Here is a 27,059-nt window from a genome sequence, read left to right as displayed (position 1 = left end):
TATAAAATGAATTATACACCACAATCAAGTGAGATTTATTTCAGATATGAAAGACTGGCTCAACAATTAAAAATCAATTTATGTAAATAATCTCATCAAGAGGCAAAAGAAGAAAGTCCTATGATCATATCAGTAGACGTAGCAGAAGCATTTGGCAAGGTCCAGCATGCATTCATGTAAAACTCTCAGCAAAGTAGGAATAGAAGGGAATTTCCCAACTTGATAAAGAGGCCTATGGAAAGCCTACAACTAGCATACTTAATGGTGAGAAACTAGATGACTTCCCTCTAAGATGAGGAAGAAGGAAAGAATGTCCTCTCTCACCACTTCTATTCCACATTGTACAGGGAAGTCCTTGCTAGTGCAGCAAGATAGGAAATAAAAGCTATATGGATTAGAAAGAAAAATTAAAACCATCTTACATGATTGTATGGAAAATCTCACAGAATCAACATAAACTCATGGAAATAATAAGTGATTATAGCAAGGTTGGAAGATACAAAGTAAATATACGAAAGTCGATTGTTACCAGTAATGAACCATTGGAATTTGAAATTAAAACACAATACCATTTACAGTTGCATGAGAAAAAAATAAATAGGCATAAATCTATCAAAATATGTACAGGATCTATACAGAGAAAAGAGATATAAATTAATGGAAAGATTATTCCATATTCATAGATTGGAAGATTCAATATCATTAATATGTCCAGTCTTCCTGACTTGATCTATAGATTAAACACAATCTCAACTAAAATCTCAGCAAGGTACTTTGTGTAAATCAACAAACTGATTCTACAGTTTATGTGGAAAAGCAAAAGACCTACAATAGATAGCACAACACTGAAAGACAAAGTTGGAGGACTGACAGTGCCCAATTTCAAGACTTACTGTAAAGCTGCAGTAATAAATACAGCATGGTACTGGTGAAAGAATAGGCACATAGGTCAATGGAACAGAATACAGAGCCCACAAATAGACCCCCAAACAAATACAGTCAACTGATCCATGACAAAGGACCAAAGGCAATTCAATAGAGAAAGGATCGTCTTTCCAACAAATGGTTGTGGAACAACTGGATTTTCATATGCAAAAAAAAAAATAGACACAGACACAGAACATACAATACACCTTTTAGAAAAATTAATTCAAAATGGATCTTAGGCCTAAATGTAAAATGCAAAACTATAAGACTTTGAGAAGATAACACAGGAAAAAAATCTAGGTTTACTTGTATTTGATGATGCGTTTTTAGATATGGTACCAAAAGCATGATCCATGAGAGAAAATATAAATAAGGTAGATTTTATTGAAATTAAAAACTGCTATGGAAAAGATACTGTTAAGAGAATGAAGCCGGGGCAGTGGCTCAAGCCTGTAATCCCAGCACTTTGGGAGGCCAAGACAGGCGGACCATGAGGTCAGGAGATCCAGACCATCCTGGTTAACACGTTGAAACCCCGTCTCTACTAAAAAATACAAAAAATTAGCCGGGTGTGGTGGCGGGTGCCTATAGTCCCAGCTACTCGGGAGGCTGAAGCAGGAGAATGGCGTGAACCTGGGAGGCAGAGCTTGCAGTGAGCCGAGATCACTCCACTGCACTCCAGCCTGGGCGACAGAGCGAGACAATGTCTCAAAAAAAAAAAAAAAAAAAAGAGAGAGAATGTAAAAACAAGCCAGACTTGGAGAAAATATTTGCAAACACATATATCTGATAAAGGACTTGTATCCAAAATAGACTTAAATATATTTAAAATATACTTAAAACTCAACCACAAGAAAACAACTCATTAAAAAGGCAAAAGATCTGGATTAACTTATGTAATTAATTACACATGTAATTAATTAATTCCTACTAAGGAAAACTTACAGATGGCAAATATGCATATAAAAAGTAGCTCATCATCTCATCATGTGTCATTAGAGAATTAAAGCAATAACGAGTTAACACTATACACCTATTAGAATAGCTAAAATTCAAAAAATTGACAATACCAAATACTGATGACAATGTGGAGTAGCAGGAACTCTCCTTGTTGGGAATGCAAATAATGGTAAAGCTATTTTTGAAGGCTGTTTGGCAGTCTCCCACACAGCTAAACATAGGCTTACTATATAATCGCTCTACCGGATATTTACCCAGTTAAATTGAAAACCTACATTCACACAAAAACCTGCATGCAAATATTTACAGCACCTTTATTCATAATCGCCCAAAACTGGTAGCAACCAAGATATCCTTTAAAAGCTGGATAAATAAACTGTGGTACATTCATGCAATGGAATACTATTCAATAATAAAAATAAATAAGCTATCATGTCATGAAAAGACATGGATGAACTTTGGTGAAACAAGTCATAGTGAAACAAACCAGTATGAAAAAGCTACATACTGTATGGTTCCAATTATATGACATTCTGAAAACCACAAAACTATAGAGACAGTAAAACAATCAGTGGTTTGGGGGGAAGAGAGGAAAATAAATAGGTCAGGAATTTTAGAGCAGTAAAATTAGTTCGTGTAATATTGTATTTTTGTTGTACAATATTATATTTGTTGTACAATAAAATATTGTACAATATATTATGCATTTGTCAAATGTCATAGAGAAAATATAAATAAGGTAGATTTTATTGAAATTAAAAACTGCTATGGAAAAGATACTGTTAAGAGAATGAAGCCGGGGCAGTGGCTCAAGCCTGTAATCCCAGCACTTTGGGAGGCCAAGACAGGCGGACCATGAGGTCAGGAGATCCAGACCATCCTGGTTAACACGTTGAAACCCCGTCTCTACTAAAAAATACAAAAAATTAGCCGGGTGTGGTGGCGGGTGCCTGTAGTCCCAGCTACTCGGGAGGCTGAGGCAGGAGAATGGCGTGAACCTGGGAGGCAGAGCTTGCAGTGAGCCGAGATCACGCCACTGCACTCCAGCCTGTACGGCACAAAAACTGGACTTTAAAATATGAACATGTTTAAGAATCATTTAGGAGGTTGGGGGATTCCAGGGAGAAATGCAGACTGTGCAAGAGGATCTAACTGCCTTAAAAATATGGAAAACAACCTCACTGAAGGGTAGAGAGGGAAAAGGTATCATCCCCTCTCTAAGTAACTTTGGAAATGAACAGAGTCTGTAAGAGGAAGGCAATAGGAACTGCACAAAAGCACTGTATTCCACTTGATAAAATTGTTCCCCATGGGAATACAAGTTAACAGTTACCATACTGCTGTGTATGTATACAGGAATTGAACAATTAAGTAAATAGCAGCCAGGTTACTTACTGTTGGAATGGGAGTTTGCAGAAAAGCAAGGGATGGAAATTAGAAAAAAAAAGTAGGAAGTGCACTTATAGTAATATGTGTAAAAGCTTTGTACACTTAATGTATTGTCATTTATGCATATTATTTTTACCCTGAAGATATTATTTATTATAAAGGATGGCCGGGCGCGGTGGCTCAAGCCTGTAATCCCAGCACTTTGGGAGGCCGAGACGGGCAGATCACGAGGTCAGGAGATTGAGACCATCCTGGCTAATACGGTGAAACCCCGTCTCTACTAAAAAATACAAAAAAAAAAACCAAAAAACTAGACGGGCGAGGTGGCGGGCACCTTTAGTCCCAGCTACTTGGGAGGCTGAGGCAGGAGAATGGTGTAAACCCGGGGGGCGGAGCTTGCAGTGAGCTGAGATCCGGCCATTGCACTCCAGCCTGGGCGACAGAGCGAGACTCTGTCTCAAACAATCAATCAATCAATCAATCAATCAATAAAGGATTATTATTTTCACATTCTTTTATGCATAATTCAGATCATGTACTTAAAGAGGACATGGACTAATTCAAAAAGCTCAGAATATTTTCAGATACAACTTTTTAACAAGTATGCCCATCTTCTGAAGTGGTCCTTTAAATTTGTGTAGATAGATTATGTTCTGTGGTCTGTAGGAGCTGTGTACATCAGAGCAGCTTATTATAAATACCTAAAGCAAAAGAAATGGTTTATTTAGAAAATAAAGTATAGAAATATGTTAACTGCTCCTATGTGATGTCAAAAGTGGAAAGAAGGTAGAAAATTCTTATTTTATGTGGGATACTATAAATACCTGGGTGTTTTCAAATAGTCACGTTTTTAGCACAGCATAGTCCAAGCATCTGGGTATTTGAATTTTTCCCTTTCCAGCTGGTAATCTTGATATGTTATAGATGTAGGCAAAGCCTCAAAGTTAAATCATTTCCAAATGCTTTGAACAGCATTTAACTGGAAATAAAATTTCATTCAACATCACCCTCTCCACCTTCTTTTATGTGCAGTTACTTTCCATATCTGCAGCAGGTAGACAGGAGAGTGCCAAAAAAGAATCCTTCTCTTACTCCACAAATCAGTAGAAGGCCTGATGACTACATCCCCAGAACTTGGGTTTCAGACACACTATTAACTTGCCTCAATACAGTGCAAATAATTTTCCAGATTGAAGCATTGCTCTATTTAAATCAAACTTCCTGCCTATTAATAGCTGTGAAATACTAGAAAATATTACTGGGCCAATAAAGCATTGTGTCTGCTCAAATCTTTTTAAAATGAGGCAAGACACAAATACATACATACTTAAATACATATGTACATAACATTGCAGAATCTCCTTTAAAAGTTTAAATAACAAAATCAGCCATCTAGATTTATGTGGAGATTAAAAAAGTGAACCAACTGAAAATCTAAGGAATCTTTGTATGCCAACATTCCATTTCCATACTTTCTTCTTCTTTTTTTTTGAGACAGAGTCTTGCTCTGTTGCCCAGGCTGGAGTGCAGTGGCACAATGTCGGCACACTGCAACCTCTGCTTCCCAGGTTCAAACAACTCTCACGCCTCAGCCACCCAAGTAGCTGGGATTCCAGGCATGTGCCACCTCACCCAGCTACTGTTTGTATTTTTGATAGAGATGGGCTTTCACCATGTTGCCCAGGCTGGTCTCAAACTTCTGGCCTCAACTGATCCACCCCTCTTGGCCTCCCAAAGTCCTCAGATTACAGGCATGAGTCACCACGTGCCAGCCCATACTTTCTTCCTACTTGCTTTATATTCACACTCTCCTTCCTTGTCTTTTACTGATAGCAGCATTGTTTCCTGTTTATTTTTATGATAATTTTCTGCTTACCTCTGAGCACACCTCTGCCCTCCCTCCACCATCCCACCACCCTCCACACACAAATGATTGCAGATAGTTTGGGATTTGCAGTGCAACGGAAATGAACACACATAATTCATTTATTTTTTTTCCTTGTTTTCTTCCTTCCTTCCTTCCTTTCTTCCTCCCTCCCTCCCTCTGTCTCTCTTTTTTTCTTTCTTTCTTTCTCTTTCCTTCTTTCTTTTAATATTGCACGGCCCATTCATCATTCTGTACAATTAGACAAATGAAAGGTATCTTTGTTTTGGCTTGATCTGTAATTCTTTTCAGATTCATTATGTGCACGGCAACCCAAAAAAAAATGGTACTTTTGGGCAGCATCTGATTCATCAGGAAATTCCTCCTGCTATGATATGTGGTTGGGGAGAATGTGAGTGATGTGATCCAGATGCATGAGCTACCCGTTGCCAGTAGTGCAATACACACATGCTCAGATGGTGACCCCTGTGGCATTATTAATGAGTTCCAGATGCCAGGCTTCCTTCTTTGCATGTATGTGCCTCGATTTCACGTATTTCATGTGTTTATTTATGAGGGACAGCATTCCTACATTTCATATATGGCAGTTACTATAGTTACTATTTAAAATGGGAAGTTTTAACTACTCTGGAAATTGTTAAAGAATCTTTTAAATTGATATGAAATGTGTCTCTCATTTCAAAATGACTACCCATGCAATCATTGAATTCACAGAGCAATTTCTGAACTTTCCCTTCATATATTGAGAAAATATGGTGCTGGGTTACATTTTAAAGATAGTTAATAAATAAAATATTTGCATACATAATACATTCTAATGATATTTTGCTTTCTTTTCCTTTTTGATCTCCAAAGTCTATTTTTAAAAGTAACATGTCTGTACATTGAATATTGTTATTCACTATTAATTAAATCTAGGCATCAAGAGAAATTTGACGTCTTCTAGAAATTGTTCGTATTTATAGATCTATAGGAAGAGAACTGGTTTTATTAAAATATAGTCCAGCTATAGCTCCAAACTATCATGGATTAGAAGAAATTAATTAGTCTTATATTTTGGTTTAGATCTAAAGTACAAATATAAGAGCATAGTAGTTCCACTGAATTAAAATGAACCAACTCAAGTTTTTATTTTAAAAAACTCCAGGATTTTTATGCGGAATTGTAAAAATGAATCAAATTCTTAAAATAGAAAGATGAAAAATGCAATTAACAGATGATCAGACTTTGAAAGATGAAGTTCATGTCCATTTCCTTCTTTACTACCAGAAGTGATGAACTTTTAAGTCAGCAAATGCATAATTTATGATAGAGAACTATCTCCAAAATCAGCCACAGAAAATAAATGACCAATATGCTGATGAGATTTTTGTTAAGGTGCTACACACTTTTTTTTAAGACAGGGTCTAACTCTGTCACCCAGTGCAGTGGCACGATCCCAACTCACTGCAGCCTCGACCTCGGGGGCTCAGGTGGTCCTCCCACCTTAGCCTCTTGAGTAGCTGGGGCTACAGGCATGTACCACCATGCCTGGCTAATTTTTGTAGAGACAGGGTTTGGCCATGTTCCCCAGGCTGGTCTCAAGCTCCTGAGCTCAAGAAATCCATCCACCCCAGCCTCCCAAAGTGCTGGGATTACAGGCATGAGCCACCACATCTGGCCATGGTGCTGCATAATTTTACTGTCAATAGCAGAGGGTCAAAGTTGCTGAATGCTTAAGTAAGCACATCTTGAGTCTTGGTTACTTAGCATATGGTTTTGGGTCCTCTTAAAAACTCTTCTACTTCCTTAAGTAAAGCTTGTTTTTCCTATTTGTGTACGTGTATTTATATCCGTTTCATAAAGGTGCTAACTCATTCATTTTCCACACCCACAAAGTAGGACGGAAAATTAAAGCAGTTATCTGATAAATGGAGGCAACAGTAAAGAGTGTTTTTTCCCCTGAAAGTATTCCTTGAAGTTAAAAAAAAAAAAAAATGTAAGTTATAGGATTTGCTCCCGAACTTCTCAGATACTCACCTCAGACTTGCTCCGTGTATGTTTTTGTTCAAGTGCACATCTATGATAACAACTCTAGGGTTCTCTGAAAGAAGATTCAGAGCAATTCTAAGAAGACTTCAGATCATTTATGAGGATGGAGCAATCAAAGGAGAATGATGAGCCTGGGAAATGTCTTCTTATCTGACACTGAAAGAAGAATGGCTGTGGCCTTGCCTTTCTCATTTCTATCTTGAAGTCCTGTCCAAGAGCTTTGGTTATTGACCTTAGACTATTATCACCAAGACCTATTTAAAGGATCCAACAATATATCCATAGATCTTTTGTTCTAAGCCTCCCTTTTCTATTGCAAAGATTGAGAAGGTAAAGAAAACAAATGGCAGCAGCCTTTTTAATACTCAGGATGATGAATATGCGATAAGCAAGCTCTAACCACTCTTCCCACATTGCCGGCAGACTTCATTAACTGATCATAAGACTCTACCACTAAACCGGGACCCAGGCTCAGAATCCTCAACAAAGCACTGCAGGCTGTCCCTAAAACTTAACGTACACCCTTGAAACAAAAACCTCTTTGCCATTCCCCTTCTATTCATTCTGAGCAAATAACAGGGGGTTAGTCTGAATGCGAGAAAACATAAAAGACCAAAGGATATTGCTATTGATTAAAGCTGTCTGCTTTTCCCAAGAGGGTTGACTAGCTGGTATTAGGCCTGGTTTGAAAAGTAGGAGTGTAGCTATGGTAACCATATCACATCAGTGACCCACAGACAGTTCACTCTGCCCTGCTCCCTGACCTATTGGAATGGGACCAGATTAAAGGACCCTCTGAAGGCTACTTGGACTCAGGTCAGTGGCATAGGTCACAAAGGGTTTATGCACCAAATGAACAGGAAACCTTGCAGAGTGCCCAGGGACTGCAGGCAGAAGACATCCCAGGGGCTTCTCTGAAACTCTGACCTCCACTTCCTCCTTTGACATTGCTGTCACTTTCATATGAGCACATGACAGAAACAAAGCCCCTGGGCTCTGTGTAGTGCAGTATGGTTTTCAGAGTGCTTTCCATTCCTGATCTTGTTTGAACCCCGCCTCAGTCAGTGCAGGGAAGCAGTGCAAGCATCGGTACCTCCAATTATACAACTAAAGTGAGGCTCCCTTGTCCAAAATCACATCTCTGTGGAGGCCCCAAAGGTCCTTTCATCTAAAATAGTCAGACGAAAGGAAGTGACAGAAGACAGGGATTTTGGATTGTTTCCCATTGGAATTTTCAGATAATTGTGCCCATACTTTCCATGGCCTGGCCTGTCTAAGGAAGCTTACAGTTTGATGGTGAAGCAGTTGCATGGTACAGACATGATGGTTAAGGTGGTTCTCCCAGAGATGCTTCAGACTCATTTAATAATGGAGATGCCATTCAGGCACTTGGTCATTGAAAGAGACTTTCTGTTCATTTCTATGACAGCTCGTGACCTTGTTGCAGATGTGGATTGTCCCCTTATATTTCACGATAAAACTATACTGGTGGCGGTTTCTGTCTATGTGGGGGATGTTCTCCGTTATTACCAGTTACATCCTCTTCAGAGCTACCCGAAAACCCCTCTCAGGAAGGACACCACGGTATGTATTCCATACATTCTTTCCCAGGAGCCCCTTTATTTTAAGTATTAAAAAGCATATTTTATAGCCATTTTCCTGGGTTGGGGAGTGGGGGCGTTACATTTCTTTTACTTGTCTTTTACCTTTGGTAGCAAAACTCTTGAGAAATTAGCTACACTGCTGTTACTTTGCCTTCATTATTTAATGGCAATTCAGATATGCATGTAAAATTTATTACTTCAGATATTAGCTAGTGAAATGCAGAAGAAAGGGAAGTGAAACTATTGTTTAAAATTTCTAGAGCATTATTTGCAAGTTTATTTTTACCTCAGCATTTTGCTTTATTCCACTATATGTTGTGTCACACATTTGAAAATAAAGCAAGAGTTGAAAGTTGTGTTTCAACCTGAAAATATATAATAAATCATAAGTCATAGACAACTTATTACTCTAATAACAAATGATGCTTTAATATTCCAATGGTCACTTTAATTACCATTGTCAGCCTCCAAAAATGTGTATAACTCCATTGTATTGTTCACAAATCTTTCCAAAGTGCTTATCTTCACATACTGTGCCCGCAGGCTGGCTTTTGCACTCCCTGTGCTGTGGGTAAAATCCAAAACCTCATCAAGATAAAACTGGAATGAGATAAAGTGTATAAAATGGAAAATAGTAATAAAACAATGCTAAATTTGACCTTTTGGGAGAATAAATCATAAGCTCCAGTGAAATACTTTTATGATTATTTAGACATTTGTTTTCATCCTCTAAAAAAGTAGGAAACATGTATGTCAACTTTTCCTTCAAGTTAGGAGAAGGAAAAATACCAATGAGAAATCAGATAAATAAATGTAATGATAAAAATGGAAATCCAAATACATGAATTCATGTTATGAGTATTTTAGTTTAGTTCCACTAAACTAAAAAGGAAGAGGTCTGGGGTGCTGGTAGGAGACCTTATAAACTGGCCAATTTGGGGTCTCGGACAGCCCTTGTAGTGTCTGGCTTATCAATCAGTAAAGTGAATGTATGGTACCTTTCTCCTTCTTAGAAAATATTCTAAGTTATTTAAGATTTGTGAAAGTGCTCTGAGTTTGGGATGAATCAAAATGTGCTTGTTTTCATCCCCTGGATATAATCTATGTTGCATTTCTGTGAGAATGGTTTGCCTATCCACTGTATAATGAATTACCCTACCTAAAGGCAGTGTTTTTGTGCACTTCAGTTCATGCAATGCAGAGGAACTTTATTACAAGAAATACCCAAATGCTGCCTTATTACCCTTTATGGCTTGCGTATGTCCACGCTCTTTCCCATGCCCAAAGCATGTCCTCTCAGCTTCTTCCGGCCTGCACAACTCCAAGCCCTAAAGGATAGTCTGAGAGTCAAGAGGCTCCACTGACATTACAAAGCAAACTCAGCTGCCATTTGAAGAGACATCAGTGAGCAAGGTGAAGTAGGGCCTCTTCTAGAAAAGCAGTCAGGATGGAGCTCCTGTACATAAGAGGCAATAGGCCCCAGAATTGTCCTGGATCTTTGCTTACTTATTGTATTACAGGTGAATCACATTTTAACTATCTTCCATGTGGAAGAGAGGACTTCATTACAGGTGAGGGGAGCTGGGTGAAGAAATCAGTATTGCTGTAGAAGGCAGACCTGAGAGCAGTGGTCTCCAGCACCAGCAGTTCAAAGCCTACTGTTCCTCTTTGAGAGCACATCAAGCTCTTGTTTCAGGATAGGGTGCCCAGAGAAGGGGAAGTGAATTGCCTCTCACTACAGTTGGTTTGTCTGGCAAGCAGTGAAGTTCAGAGTCAGAAATAAGCCACACACGCGGTGGCTCACGCCTGTAATCCCAGCACTTTGGGAGGCCGAGGTGGGTGGATCGCCTGAGGTCAGGAGTTTGAGACCAGCCTGGCCAACATGGTGAAGTCCTGTCTCGACTAAAAATACAAACATTAGCCAGGTGTGGTGGCAGGTGCTTGTAATCCCAGCTACTCAGGAGGCTGAGGCAGGAGAATCACCTGAACCCAGAGGCAGAGGCTGCAGTGAGCCGGGATCATGCCATTGCACTCCAGCCTGGGCAACAGAGCAAGACTCCACCTCAAAAACACACACACACACACACTAGCCACAAAGAGCTGCACACACAAACACACTAGCCACAAAGAGCTGGGCTTGATCACATCAAATCCAACCCAAGACCAAGCTTTCCTTTTGGAGGCTGCTCTGAAGCAGTTACACAATCTCCTATCTGGCTTATCTGCCTTACAGTGTAAGTCTGGGTAGCAAGGAAGTTCTGGATTCTACTGTTCCTGAAAATAGGTTCCCCGAATAAGTATGAAAATGGCAGGAGAAGGGGGGCTTGAGATTTGGAAAATTGAACACATCCATAACAGTGATATGACATATTGAGCATTTAGTGTGCCAAGTCAATAAACATCAATACGTTAGCTCACACAATCTTCACAACAACTTTAGGAGCTAGTGTTATCATCCTCACGTTATAAATTAGACAATCATAGGAAGGAATGCCAAGTAAATTGACCAAAGTCCCATGGGCAGTAAGCAGCAAAGCCCTGGATCAGACCAAAGAACTACTTGGCTGCAAAGCTCCTGCTCCCAAAAGCATGCTATGACTTCATTAACTCAGCAAACCGCTTTGCACAGAGAAACCCTGCCGTTTAAAGGTTATTAGTCCTAGAACATCTCTAATGCTGGCAGAAGTTTGAGAGGGGCCCCTTAAGGCAGGGAGATGGGTCACCAGTGTGTGTGGAGTTCAAGGAACCATATTCTGGTATTGGCAGGTGTTGGGGGCCCAGTAGAGGGGACCTTCTCAGAGCTTGCCTGTTTCTCCATCATCACCACTTTTAGCAACATAAACTTCTGCCTTGATCTGGCTGCCCTGAGCAATGATCTAAGCTGCTCAGTACTGACAAATGAAAAGAACCCATGGCTCAAGAGTCACTGTGGCAGAAAGACCCCAAAAGCCTTCTCTGGCTTCCTTTTGAGGCCACACAGCCTCACAGTAATTTCAGCAAACTTCTGCAGCCCATACAAGTTTCTGTCTCCACATAGCTCACCCCTGCCCACTCCCCCACGTAGCTCACCCCTGCCCGCTCCCCCACGTAGCTCACCCCTGCCCGCTCCCCCACGTAGCTCACCCCTGCCTGCTCCCATGTAGCTCACCCTTGCCCGCTCCCCCACGTAGCTCACCCCTGTCTGCTCCCCCATGTAGCTCACCGCTGCCCGCTCCCCCACGTAGCTCACCCCTGCCTACTCCCCCCGGGGCAGGATCACACCTGGTGGAGGAGGTGGCAGCAAAGACTGTCCTTGAATATCAGTTGCTTGAAGTGCAGAAGGCATTTCACCATAGAAGTGATGTATATGACAACTCATTTCATGGGCTAGCCCATAACCCATTTAAACCATAATGTTTAGAAGGTCCCTTCTGACTGGAACTCAGTGAAACAGAGCACCTATTAAAATCATATTGAAACCTTACGCTAATAATATCATAGATATTAAGCATTTGGTACAGTGGCTCCAACAGGGAGTGAGCTGGGGAAGGTGAGAGAGTCAGAGACAGGGCTCAGGGCTTGGGGGTGAGAGGGTGGGGCTAAATCTCTGGAACGAGATTCTGAATGCAGTTTGGGGTGAAAGGCAGGAAAGAGACTCCAAGAGGATGTGCAGGGACAGGGTTGTGAGGCAAACAGGGCCTTCTGCCATTGCACACCCTTGTAAGCAGCATTCCAGCCACCTCTTCATTTTCTTTGAGCAACAAAGATAAGCCCCCAGCTTTTCCATCCACCACCTCTTGTACCAATGGGCATAGCCCCTCTGCTGTGGCCCTCCAAGAATGGAACTGGGCTCCCAACCTCTTCCTCCGTCTTCCTAGACATGAAGCTGTCACGTGGTCCTTGTACTTTTTTTCTAAGGGCCTTTACTGCCAGCGAAGAAGGAAACCAGCAGAGGGGAGGGCTTCCTTCTATATTCTCTCGAATCACCCTCCATCCTCATCCTTTTCCTTCTCCACTTAGACCCTTTGGGAACAAGGAAAGGCCTTAGAAGGTCACAGAGGGTGCTGGGGTACACACAGGACCCTTCCACACAGCAGAAGGAAGTAGCCTGGGGCACTCGTCATTTCATCCCCTGGGCTAGGGGAGGGCTCTTTGGGTGGAGGGGAAATGGGATAAGGACTGGGCCCACTACTGGTGATATCTGCACTGGGGCTGGGGGAAAAGGGGCAACGGAACAAGAGGGAAGAAAAACTCCTGGGGAAGAAGGTCTGGACTTCCCTTTGACTTCTCATCCCACTTTTTGTTCACCTCCAAGGCACTCCTGCTGAAATCACTCAAGCTTAACCCTAGGACCAAATGAGAAGGGGGTGGTGTGGGGAGGCAGGGTCCCAGGAAGAGTAACCATTCCTGAAGGCTATTTTTAAGTGAAACATCTGAGGGATGTAGACAAATTTAAAAAGAATTCACATATGCATATACACAGAAACACATAAGCATGATAGTTCTATTCATATAATGCTTATTGCTATACATATCTGTTCTGTGTGTTATAAATATAATTTTAGAAACTAAAAACTGATTTATAAGTCTTTGAAAAAGACAAAATATTTTCTAATATTACCACATTCTATGTTTCTCCCCATTTTTCACTCCACAGGTTGGTCTACAAATGGTTTCTTTTCATCTACAAACTCAGCTATGCATTTGGTGTTGTGGGTTACTTGGCGATCATGTTTACAATGTGTGGATTCAATCTGTTTTTCAAGTAAGTATCTCCAATTAAAACATTAATATCTCCAAGCACTTGCTTGGCACACTCACCTGGTCATGTTCTCTTAATCCGGAAGCATCTGGCCCTACAATTTTCCATGCACACATGTTTTATAGTACATATCCACACATAGTCTTGTCTGGGGAAAACCAATAGAAAGGGAAGAAAGAAGCACCCTACAAAATAATTTTTTAAAATTAGGAGCTTTAAGGAGAATTTATATTTAGTCTGCAAATTTAAAAGATTATTATTAACAGTGGACCTACAATTGTGCTAGAGTAATTCTTACTAAACTAATTTCTCTTCTACAAAATTCTCAAGTACCTAGATCTCCTTTTATATATATCTTCTTATCTAAAACCTCTAGAATTATGTTGTCCAATATAGTAGCCACTAGCTCATGTGACTAATGAACACCTAAAATATGAAATAAGATGTACTCTAAGTGTAAAATACATACTGAATTTCAAAGACTTACTTTAAAAACATTTTTATATCAATTACATTTTGAAATGATAGAATTTAAATGTATCAGTGAGATTAATTTCACCTTTTTTGTTGTTGTTGTTGTTGTTGTTTGACATATTAAATGCACCTACCAGAAAATTTAAAATTATATTTGTGACTGTATTTCCATTGGACAGTACTGCTCTCTTGAATTTGGTTTCTGATAGTCATGAAATGCCTTGTGTTGGGGATACTTGGAAAAGGAGGAAAGTGAATGCTTAGAAATTGCAAGAAGCTGGGCGCCGTGGCTCATGCCTGTAATCCCAGCTACTTGGGAGGCAGAGGTGGGAGGATTGCTTGAGGCCAGGAGTTCAAGACCAGCCTGGGCAACATGGCCAGACCTCGTCTCAAAAATAATTTTAATTGCAAAAAAATATAAGCTGGGAAACCAAATAAACAAATAAAAAAGATTTGAAGGATAAAAAACATGTCAATATCTATTGTTTAATAGATGGGGAGTTTTAAAAAAGAAATTGAAAGAGAAGTAAAGGTATAAAGGAGCAAGAAAGTCTAGGGAGAGATAAAGGAAGTTGGGATAACCACATATTTGACTAAGAGCTGTGCTCCCACTTAAGGTGGTTGCTGAGACATGCTGTGGATGGCATTCTCAGGGGTACAACTGAGGCTGAGTAACTAGCCTGTGTCCTGGAAAGGGAATTGAAGACATACCACACTATGGTATGCAAAGCATACCTATGGAAAGCAGCTCAAATACAAATCCCCCAGAATAGCTCTCACATCAAAATTACTCTAAACTTCTGAGACCATAACAGAAATTGAAAAGGAGAGATCATCAACCCTTTACTCAGAAAATAGGGAAGGCAGTTGGAGGGAGAGTCAGCCCTGGGTGAGAGGGCCCTTCCTAGGGCAGTGTAGCAATCTGATTTTATAAGCATTTCATAAAACTTTCAGGGTGGGAGCATCTAACATTTTCTAGCAGGAAAGGGGTAGAAAGTAATTGTACAGATCTATTATTGCTAGGCTAGGATATAGAAAGACACTGTAATATCTTTTTTAACATACTCTCTATACTGGTTTATTTTAGTGAACATAAAAATACTCATAAGAATTTTTTTGAAATCACTAGGAATGATAGCTGTTCCAAGACTGTTACCTCATAAGATTTCAAGATCCTCATTCATGAATTTTCCTACAGTAAGGCATACCAAAAACTTAACCCTTCAGAAAAGTAACTATTTTGTTTTCACTACTTGATGATTATCATTGTATTAAGCTTTTTTCCTAGGGCCACAAGTGTGTTACTGTACTTTTTATCAATAAAATTATAAATACATATTTCCCTGGACATGGAGGGAAGATACTCTTCATTTCCCTCGCTGTCCTAATTCTCAGATATACCCAGACAAATCCTGAAAGGATGAAGCTACCACATGTGTTGGAAGCCTCAGTTCATATCACCCAAAAATCTGTACCTTCTAAATCTACAAAGCTGTCTGCCTTCACCATTTCTTCTTGCAATGAACAGAAAACAGAAATAGGTTTTAGAGACAGACGACCCAACTCTTGTCTACACTTTCCTCCCTTCCCTGAATCAATCAGAACCACCAAGGCTCACTGCTGGTATTTGAGATTGTTTTATAGATAGAGCAAAGCAAATGTGCAATTATTTAGATTCATAAATAAATTTAGGGCAAATTATTCACTTTTAAAAGAGATCTTTCCCTTAAGAAAAAAAAACTGGGTGGGGGGATGATCACAAAGAATCCTGGTACAATTGAAATATGATTTAACTTGCAAAAAGTTTCTTTCAGTTAATACATAGCAACTCTGGCATGGTAATCAAGGGCTTCAAGATATGAGCTTGATTTGTGGTTTTGTGATGTACCAATTGTTGTGTGAGGCAGATAATGTTTTCTAAGTCTTCATGTTTTCACATGCAAAGTGGGGGTGATAATATCTATCTCAAGCACTTGTTAGGAAAGATCATTGGAAAGTATTTTACAAAAATCTAAGTTATACAGCAGACATACTCAATCCTTGCTGTATTAAAGAATCAATCACTGACAAGTGCTTCAAAAATACTGCTGTCCAGACCCCAACGCAGATCAACTAAACTCCAGTCCTTGGTGGTGGGCCCATGTGTCAATGCGCTTTTAAATTTTCCCGGGTGATTCTCATCTATGTTTAGGGCTGAGAACTATTGCTCTAGTGGTTTTTAATGTTATCTACCCATTGGAGTTACCTGGGGTGTGGCCTGGAGATGGAAACGGTTACAAGCTGCTGAGGCCTACCTGTAGCTGAGCCTGAAACCACTGGTCAGAGTCAGCTTGTCTAGGCACTGCAGTCCTAAGAAGCACTCGAAGGCTGTCTCAAGAATTCCTTTGTCCAGTTGGCACTGAGTGCTACAATTTGAGGGAAATTTAGAGAATTTTAAATTATTTCATTTAAAAAGAGACAAATCAAACAAAAAAATGAAAAAAAAAAATACTCACAAGGTTCTCTTAGATACTGTCAACAGGAAATATTTTCCAAACTCCAGCTGTTTTGAAATATGCCACATTCTTATTTCCTTATACTGTTGTTTTCAACAGAATCAAAGCTAGAGATTCCATGGATTTTGGCATTGTGTCTTTGTTCTACGGCCTCTACTATGGAGTAATGGGGAGAGACTTTGCCGAGATCTGCTCAGACTACATGGCTTCCACTATAGGGGTAAGTGTTGCTTTCATTTTCTGAAACCATTTATGACACATGGAGAAATGGTCTCATCTTACATGTCTGCATCCATTTTCAGAAATAAATAAGTCTTTCTCCATATACTGATTATCGTTTCCTTCGGAACTATTTTGGTTCACTTAGCCCAGTTGTTCCCTGAATTCTCCTTGCGTCAAAACATTGTCTCTGTTAATTAATTGGAAAATACATGTCTTATGTATATAGGATACTTGTGGAATAAGGCATCTTTTAAAATAAAATATGCAAATTATTTGTGTTATTGTATCTAGCACACTCCAATTGCCAACATTTAAGGATTAGTAAAACACTAACAATAACTAAAACCTTTTAGTTTTGTCTGAAACACTGTCTAACGCAAATAAAAACTATATTTGATGCTGCATAAAACAGTTCAGAATCAACAGTGCCTCTGGGTAATACTTATAAATACCAGTTACATTATATAGCATAGAAGTACAAGATATAAAAAGTGTGCTAGATGTATTCTGACTCTATACTATTACCTAGAATTTTTTAATCCCTAACAGTTGTTTTTCTTTTCTTTTTTTGAACTCTTTTAAGATTAAAATTCAGAATGGACATACTTTCTAGTTAGATGTATTCCTGATTCAGATGTATCAAGGGCATTTATCTGTGTCTGACTCATGCATATCTCCTAAAAACTTACAAACTAAGAGCTCTACGGATGACTTAGTAGTTTCAAGAATTCCACATCTCTGTCCTCTATGTGTGTCTCCTGGTACACAGCCAGATGTGAAGTAGAAAATGAGTGTAAAGCAAAGACATAGAAACAACCCAAATGCCCATCAATGATAGACTGGATAAAGAAAGTGTGGTACATATACACCATGGAATACTATGCAGCCATAAAAAGGAATGTGATCATGCCCTTTGCAAGGACACGGATGGAGCTAGAAGCCATTATCCTCAGAAAACTAACACAGGACCAGAAAACCGAACACTGCCTGTTCTCACGTGTACATGGGAGCTGAACAATGAGAACAGATGGACACAGGGAGGGGAACAACACACACTGAGGCCTGTCAGGGGAGCGGGAGGGAGAGCATCAGGAAAAACAGCTAAGGCATGTGGGTCTTAATACCTAGCTGATGGGTTGATAGGTGCAGCAAACCACCATGGCACACATTTGCCTATGCAACAAACCTGCACATGTATCCTAGAACTTTAAATTAAATTAAATTTTTTTAAAAAAAGAAAAAAAGTGTAAGTAGTAAGAAAAGGGTGAACTTTTGGAGTGTTCCCTCCATTTCTGGAGCAGGACCTAAGTGGCTATGACTTTGACTTCCTCCCCACGGCATTTGTCCTTCCCCTCCACTATAGGCTCTATCTTACTCTTTTCCTAAAGTCTGCAACCCAAATTCTGTGGTGAAATGCTGGAACAATACAACTGCCTTTCTTATAAGGTTTAATGTGAGTACAGGAAGGAGCATTTTTATTCCCAGTTTCTCCAACAAAAAACAGAAGTTATACTCCTTGGAAAATTCCCAAAGCCTCTTGTGTTTATGGACAGAAAAGGAAGATTAGAATTATATGTGGCTGTTCTCAAGTGGACCAGGAAGAAGAGACTTTACCTGGCAAGACAACCAAGTCTGTAAGCACCAGCTTTTGGGAAACTTCTCACCTGATCCAACCCGACCAGTTCTTAACATCTGTCATCCTGTTTATTCCAGCTACCAAATCTACAAAAACCACTGCCTCAAGCCATGGGTACAGCCACCAGTGACTTGGATTAATGAGGGATTGTGTGTGTGTGTGTGTGTGTGTGTGCGCGCGCGCGCACGCGCGCGCTTGTGTGTCCACAGACACTTGCGCATGTTCTTGTGACTGAGATAAGGAGATACAATCTCCATTCCCATATTAGTGCCTAAGCCCCACACCAGAGCAAGTAAGTCAGAATCTCTGGGAGTGGAACCAGTACATCTGCTTCCAAAAAAAAAAAAAGTCCTTAGGAAAAGGAATGAGCTATTAAGCTATCCAAACCATGGGGTGAATCTTAAATGCATGTTGCTGAGTGAGAGAAGCCGGTCTGAAAAGGCTCCGTCCTGTGTGACTGCATCCTGTATGACTGCATCCTATATGACATTTTAGAAAAGGCGCAACTATAGAGTTGCTGAACAGATCCGTGGTTGCCAAGGCTTTAGGGAAGGAGCATGGTTGAATAGGTGAAGCACAGGAAATTTAGAGTGGTGAAACTCTTCCGTGTGATACGATAATGGTGGATACATAACAACTATACGTTTGTCAAAATCCATAGAAAGTGTGAACCTTAAATTTATGAAAATTTAAAAAATAATTTAGGAAGTCAGAGAATCCAAGGATAGAATTCAGATCATGCCAAAAGAATCTAACCATATTAAAAATGTGTGAAATAACCTCATTGAAAGGGGTGGGAAAAAAGGTGCTGACCTAAGTAACTTTGAAATGAATGGAGATCATAAGACTAAAAACAAAAGAAACTGTGTCATAAGCACTATACTCTAGTTGATAAAGTTGTTGCTGACAAGGCTATGGGTTAACAATTTTGATACCACCACACATGTATTCTGTAATTGTAATTGTTTAGCTTAATATAGATATACATGGATACATATAGAAATATTTACAGATGTGTGTGTGTATCTGTGTGTGTGTGTGTGTGTGTGTGTGTGTGTGTGTGTTAGTATGTACAGATGAATTCCTTGCTCTGTCAGCTAAGAGGTCCTAGGGGCAATGACACCCCAGCAACAATGAACATACATAGTGTCCAGATCTTGTTTTCTAACATCATTCTACAATAAAAGGAACTGGGGCTCTTTGAAGAAATGGCTGATTATAGGTCTGAGCGAAGAATACACTATAAGCCTGGAGCGTCTCATAGTGGCCAAAAGCAAGAAAATGCTAAAAACAAAACAAAAGAACTCCACAGTGATTGGGGATATATCAAAGAGACACAGGGGCCGACGGAAAGAGCTCCCAATGGCCAAAGCTGGAATTGGAGCAACAAAATAGTAATAGTAGTCGTACTGGATTATAACCCAAAGTATAAAATAAATACCCATGAGTCCACATGATATCAATAAATGACTGAATAAATAAATAAGTGGAAGAGAATAGTCAAATCTGTGCAGAAGAATTCCACATAATTTCTATAAATTCTCCTCCCTTAAAGAGGTTGTGATGATTAAATTTTACAGTCAATTTGCCTACGCTATGATACCCATTTGTTTGGTAAAATCACTAGTCTAGATGTTGATGCAAAGATATTTTGCAGATATGATTAATATCTGTAATCAATTGACTTTATGTGAAGATTACCCTTAATATTCTACATAGACCTCAGCCAATCAGTCAAAGGCCTTAAAAGCAAAAACTGAGGCTTCCTAGAGAAAAAGGAATTCTGCCTCAAGACTGCAACATCAGTCTTGCCAGAGTTTCCAACCTGCTGGCCTGCCAACCTGCCTGCAAATTTCTGACTTGCCCACAAATGTGTGGGCCAATTCCTTAAAATCAATCTAATAATAATATAGGGAAACTAGGTATGTGGTATATAGCCAATCTCTGTACTGTTTTTGTGTCTTTTCTTTAAATCTAAAACTATTATAAAATAATTTTCTTTGAAAAAAAAAAAAAGCTTCTTAGGGATTCTAATATGCTGCCAATGTTGAGAACCACTCCTTATCCACGGTACGGGAAGATGCAGATATCCCAAGGTGAAGTTCTAAATGCATCGCCTTCCAATGGTGATTACTCAGCGTGCACCCAATAAAAACATGGGGATTTAAATGACAGAGAGATGCCTAGGTTTACTCCAGAGATCTGAGTCAGAATCTCCAGGACAATAAAGGGAAGGGCCAATCTATGGATTAAACTCAAAGGCTTCCTCTGAAGCTTCCTCTTAACTCCAGCCCTGGATAAAAACGATTCCTGTGAAAGGATTCCTCAATGTGGAGGTTAGATGAGAGGTTATAATTGGCCATGTGCTTTGGGTCCATTTGGAATTCAATAGGTTTTTGCCTGGAAACCTTAACCCCTCTGTAGCATTCTTCTTACAGGAAACGGTGTTTCACATTCTAAACCATCTTAGAAGCAGTGGAGATTCTTTTTTTTTTTTGAGACTGAGTCTTGCTCTGCCACCCAGGCTAGAGTGCAGTGGTGCAATCTCGGCTTACTGCAACCTCCGCCTCCCGGGTTCAACCAATTCTCCTGACTCAGCCTCCCCAGTAGCTGGGATTACAGGCGCCCACCACCGCACCTGGCTAATTTTTTTGTATTTTTAGTAGAGACAGGGTTTCACCATGTTGGCCAGGCTGGTCTCGAACTCCTGACCTTGTGATCTACCTGCCTCAGCCTCCCAAAGTGCTGGGATTACAGGCATGGGCGACCATGCCTGGCCACAGGGGAGATTCTATGTGCCAAGGGCTGCCTGTCCCAGTGCCTGGCAGTGGCTTCCTGCATTCAGAGAATGGCATGTGCTCTCCTTTCCGACTATGCTCTGTCCATTTCCTCCGATAGTTCTACAGTGTCAGCGGGTTGCCTACAAGGAGCTTATCAGACAATATCTGTGCAGTCTGTGGGCAGAAGATCATTGTGGAGCTTGATGAAGAAGGGCTCATTGAGAACACCTACCAGCTTTCCTGTAATCATGTGTATCCTTTTCAAAGGAAATCGTTTGGCCTTCATCAAGCCTCCTTCTTTCCTCCTTCTCTTCCTCCTGTCCCCATCTCTTCCATCTTGCTTACCTTCCATGCCCAAACCCCAATCCTTTATCCTCCAGCCCGGTCTTTCTTTTTGGGTCTGTTTGTCCCTGCTGAATAATGAACTGCCAATTAAGGTGAACCTCTTCCTCCTCCAGTAATTTCCTTTTTAAAGAGGACTCTTAATGCCACATAGACAGGAAGGCAGTATCTGAGCAGGGTGCTAGCAGGGGAAATTGGTTGAAGTCATAAGCAAGCAGATAGCCAAGAAAGATCAGGGAAAGGAGGGGTTTGGAGGTGAGAAAAAGAGTGAAATATCAGGTGCAGGGGGGATCTTAAGACTATCCAAGTGGAGCCCCAGGTCTGCATCTTAGCAGACCAAGAAATACAAAGAGTGCTTTGCCTAGAAATAATCCTAGGAACCTACCTGTGGCAACAGTAGTCTTGGGAACAGCCAAGGGAGGAAACCAAGCCTTCTTCTCAGCTTCAGTCTTTAGAAGAAGATACAGCCACAGGCAGCAAGACACCTTGAATTACAAAAGCAGGGACCAAAATTTGGACATTTGTTCTTGGACCATTGGGCTCCTTTACCAGTGGGTTCTATCCCAAATAGCTATCCATTGGCTGAGGGATCTTCATATGATAGGAACCAGATGGCCTGGGCTTGGAAACCAGCATTCTATGGGGACTCCAGTAACCATTAAGGAAAACCTCAATGTGCTGAAAAATGCTGGCATCGAGACCCCTGAACAAATCAACCTGTGTTGCCTGAACATGTATGGATACCACTTTTGCTGTGGATACCAAAGTTAGGCTTAGGTTGGCCAATCACCAGTATTTTAATTCTTCCTAAATACAAAAAAGCGCATCATTTATCTTTATTTTATACTACAGTATCAATTTAATAATGTCCTCACTATGTACCCAGTTAGTTCAAAGCTCTGGCATTATGAGATGGTTAAACCATCTGTCTTTTGCCTAAATCCCACTTAATTTAGTCACTCATACCTCGGTGTCCGGTACCTATGATTCAATTCTGTTTAATCTGGACAGTTTCCACTTATTCAATCCTGAGAGTAAAACCTGGACCAAATGCATCTCAAAAGTAATAGGAGCCTTTACTCCAACACATAAGACTTAAAATCTTAAGGGAAGAAACACAAAGATACCCCTTTGTGGATTTCTGTAGTGTTTTTTTCAGGGTGATACCTTTCCCAAAAAACTCATTCTTTGTAGCAATTTTCCAAGTCTGGCCCTAGTTTTAAATATGATTTATTTTTCAAATGTTGGAACAGAGCCCCTTCTGCCATTTGCAAATGGAAATATTTTCTCTCTCCACCTTTAAAAGCCCTTAGGGATTGTTGTACATGTGGTCATATATAATCTAAAATGTAGTCACCTTTAAATTTCCTTTTCAGGGAGTATTATTTATGGCCCATTTTAGCATGAGTCATATTAGTGAGAAATGGGCAAATATGAGTCATATTAACAAGGATGGGTTATCTGAGTCTTGCTCTGCAGCAGTTCTGCCAGTGTGGAGGTTTTTCAGCATTGAGATTTTGAAAATGAAAAAGAACATTAGAGAGAATGTGGACATTTCAGTGCTGGCTCAATGGCTCCTGAATTCTGTACCTCTGTGGAAGATGGAGCTGTATTCCAGCCCTTTTGAATGAAAGGCTGTTTGAGTTTTGGTTCAAAATCTTTGTTATAATACACCACTTTATTTTAAAGCATATTGCAAAAATGACCCCAATCCCAAGAACAAAATAATGGAAACTCCTGGTTACACTGAAATTTAATACTGAGGAGTTATATACATGGCCTTGACTTGCTACACCTCCAAGCTCCTCCATTTGTTAGGAAGGGAACTTCTACATCGTTGCTGTTCATCTGGGTGTGTAGTAGGCCAGTCAGATCATGTGATCTTGGCCCAGAAAGTCACATTGGGAGCAGCGATTGTAGAAATAAACAAATCAATAGGATGGATTTCATTATAGTTCATTTTGCCCAAATCCATAGTATCAGGGAACATGGAAATATATATTTCCGAAAATAATCAGTTTTGAAGGAGTCATTGAAATGTTCATTCAGTAAATATTTCTTAGGCATGGCTTAAGGTGCTGAGGACACTGAAATGAATGAGACATAGTCCTACAGGTAACACATGGTCTAGGAGAAACATGTAAGTACCAAAAGTCGTGCCACACTAGAGTAAGTCCCTGGTGCTGTGAGAACACTTGGGGTCACTCTCAAGTTTGGGGACAAAGGGTCAGACTTTCTGGACCAGGAGATGTATACAAATGGATCTGTAAATGCCTAGAGTTTGAGAAGTTAAGTTTAGTAGGTATATATTCTATTAAAAATAATTGGCTCCTTATTAGTACTTTTAAAAGTCAAGAAAAAAATTATGAAGTTAATAGAAATATTTGTAACTTTATGACCACAAATACTTTTAACTTGTCTAACTGTCTAAGACAAGTCTGATTACATGAAGCTAATGAATAATGCACAAAAAATAGAATGGAGAAATGCTTCAGTAAATGCATGAGAAATGCACAATAACAGGTGGGGAAATATAACAATACACTTATGGAAGACATCACCGTAAAGGGAAAAAAAAATGACTCACATTCTTTATCTAATCTAATTCTTCCCAGAATCAAGTGAGGCAAGAAGGCCAAGAAGCTAAGTAAATTCCTCAGGGTCATAAAGCGAATGCAGCTGTGACTCCAAGCTCACTGTCATTGTCAGGTCCCTTAAAGAACCTCCCGAAAAAAGTGATGTGCCTCATCAAGTCTTGACTCCACCACTGGACCCCGAAGATGGGACCATTTCATACCATCATGAACCAGACATTGCCTTTTCATATCTAGAAGCCTCCCTAACAAGATGCTTCAGCTTTCATGAATTCTGCATCCGAGGTTGGTGTATCGTTGGGAAAAAGCAGACTTGCCCTTACTGCAAAGAGAAGGTTGATTTGAAGAGGATGATCAGTAATCCATATCCTTTAAAACAAAAAGGTTATAAGAGATTATCTTGAATGTTTCTGGGGATATATTCTTCAATGAAAACTTTCAGTATTTTTGTATAGTTCCAGCAGAAAATTTTCTGTTTTCCCTAACCATCTATTTCAAAATGATTTATGGTCTCTTTTCTCCTCTGTGCCTATATTACTATTCTGGTTAGAAAATTAAATGCCAGAAAACATTCCACTCTTTATGTTCTGTATTTTCCACATTAAGGGCTGTCGTGGAAATGTGATGAGACATTGCATCACATTTGATGGATGAATAAATGGGTGAATTGGATGGGTGGGTGGATAGGCGCATAAATAGCAAAATTGGAATTGAAATTTTAAAAGCTGAAATGTGAACTAGAGTACAGAAAACTATTTTTTAAATATGTTAGGGTGTACCAAATTTTATTATTCCCAGAAATGAGTAGTTATTTCCCCATCTGGATTTTGGCTTTTTAAATTCCATGCCACGCATCATCTCTTCTGAGGCCAAACACTAGTGATAACAATATTGAAAAGAAATAAAGATCTACAGAGTTGGTCAGCTTCTGGCAGCAGCTGAGATTTGTATAGACATCAGAAATGTGCAACAGAATAAAGTCAAGTCACATTAAGGTCGCAGGAAGGTAATGACCCCCACCTGGCGCTAACTAGAAAGACTTAGTCTTCAACCTCACTATCTCAAGACCATAGTATATCTTGTTCAGGAAGCGGGGTGGGAATGGAATTAAAACATATCCTCCCTTAAGTAGAAGAGCCCTGAGAGGTTGGCATCAACCTGCCAAGTACTATCTCTTCTCTAAGAGACAGTCTTTCTGTACTTTCTAAGTAACAGTCAGCTAAATTTTACTATGCTAAAGGAATCACTTTCCTTGCTTTCTGCTCCCCTGTTCCTTACCAACCCTACACATATGGTTTAACAGTGGCTACTGGCAGCAATGCCCTCATCTCTGGGCACTGCAGATCAGGGAAGGATTCAAGGAGGGCATCAGAGAAGGAGGCAGCATCAGTGGATCTTTGGGTCTCAAGGCCCATACCATTGCAAGAGACCTCCCTCTGCAGTGCCCACTCCATCCACAGACCTGGCCTTCCTCGGTGAGAAAGTGCCACTCAAGCACAACTCAAGGCTAAAGGTGTGTGATGATCCTTCCACCTTCCTGTTCATCCACTGTCCCGGAATTCCTCTTCTAAAATGAGGATACCAAATCCAGAACAGTTTTTGGTTATTAACTTATAAAACTTCAGTGCATAAATCTTTGTTATAAAATTGATAATATGATCATAAATGTCACCTCAAATGATACTTTAACAAAGGGCAATTCATTTATGTAGTCTTGAGAAAGTAAACTTGAACAAAGCATGTACTACTCTTTTATTGAAACTCAATGTAAGAAAAAACTACATGTGAAAAAGCTGTCATTTTGTTTGTAAAATTGTTGTCAGGGACACTATGCATTCATTAAGCTCCCTAGCACAGTTTATCAAAGACAGCAGAAAAAGGTCTTTCTTATCTGATGAACCAGTGTTACTCTTTGTAATATACAGTGGGTTCATTCTGGTGTATGACTACGGGAAAGCCCAGCGCTGTTTTTGCTCATTTAGAGCAGCTTCCACTATCCTTGGTTTTCCAATACAGTCATTCCCTTCTTCTTCCTTCTTTTAGCATATACCCTTGCCTTTGATTCTTGTTTTCTAGTTTGGGATTTTATTGTAAAGAGCTTCCATTTATTTTCAGAAATTGGGTGTGGTGTAAGTAACAATGATAACGATAATGCTATAAAACTCATATAAGGGGCTTTTAATTGAGCACATTGAATTAACAAGAAAGGAAATACCCATTCATTACATTATTATATTTGCAAATGACATTTATGAATATTTATGAATATTTCTGCTACTTGGCTGTATACAGAACAACCTCCTTAACAGAGATTTAGCTGGGAGCGCACACATTTTCTCTATGGACAAATCCTGGATTGGCTTCGTTATTTGGTGGCCTGGCAACCTGTGGTGATAGGAATAGTTCAAGGCATTAACTATTCACTAGGGCTGGAATAGTACAGCAGACCCCAGAAGCAATATATTGCATGGTTGAAATCCTTGGTCCTACACTGAATATTAATTTTTTTAATTTTAGAGAATATCCCAAATGTTTAGAAAACTAAGTAAACTTTGTTGTCAAGTAATTTGTCTATGTGGAAAGAATTTAAAGAGAAGCTGAACAATGGAATAAACAAATAAAGCATGTTTTTTCATATTTCCAATTACAGCTGTTTCTTAACTCATGCATATGTCACATTTGTTACACTGCACTGTGGATATTCTACTTCCAGTTTGACTGATAACAATATCTGTAAAGTATTTCAGAGGTTTGCAAAGTACTTCTCACATACAACATTGAGCCGTAGCTAATACTTTCTCATCAGTTCAATATCTTTAAAGTAGGTGGAGTTGTTAAGTAATCTGTGGTTAAGGACATTGTGCTTGCCTTCTGCACCATGTGCTTGTTACCATGTGGCAGCTTCTGCACCACAGAGCTCTTCTGTAGAAAGTGGGTTACTCCCAAAGCCTCTGGCAGCAGGGGCCACACCTTCTCAAT

At 39.8% G+C, this 27,059-nt stretch overlaps 1 protein-coding gene across 1 annotated transcript in view; it reads left to right on the top strand.

The window, feature by feature from the left end:
• RNF175 (ring finger protein 175) overlaps nucleotides 1-26,722 on the top strand; it is a 50,033-nt gene extending 23,311 nt beyond the window's left edge. The window contains exons 4-9 of the mRNA XM_033215530.1: nucleotides 8,622-8,776; nucleotides 13,433-13,540; nucleotides 16,606-16,726; nucleotides 21,263-21,396; nucleotides 24,343-24,444; nucleotides 26,398-26,722. Coding sequence (XP_033071421.1) covers nucleotides 8,622-8,776; nucleotides 13,433-13,540; nucleotides 16,606-16,726; nucleotides 21,263-21,396; nucleotides 24,343-24,444; nucleotides 26,398-26,518 — 741 coding nt within the window. The 3' untranslated portion in view covers nucleotides 26,519-26,722. The remainder of the gene's footprint in view (nucleotides 1-8,621; nucleotides 8,777-13,432; nucleotides 13,541-16,605; nucleotides 16,727-21,262; nucleotides 21,397-24,342; nucleotides 24,445-26,397) is intronic.
• The last annotated feature ends 337 nt before the right edge of the window (nucleotides 26,723-27,059 follow it).

This window comes from Trachypithecus francoisi, unplaced genomic scaffold (genome assembly GCF_009764315.1).
Source record: "Trachypithecus francoisi isolate TF-2019V2 unplaced genomic scaffold, Tfra_2.0 Lachesis_group1, whole genome shotgun sequence".
Lineage (NCBI taxonomy): Eukaryota > Metazoa > Chordata > Mammalia > Primates > Cercopithecidae > Trachypithecus > Trachypithecus francoisi.
Note: the sequence above shows the minus strand (reverse complement) of the source record. Positions and strands in the feature narration are given on the sequence as shown.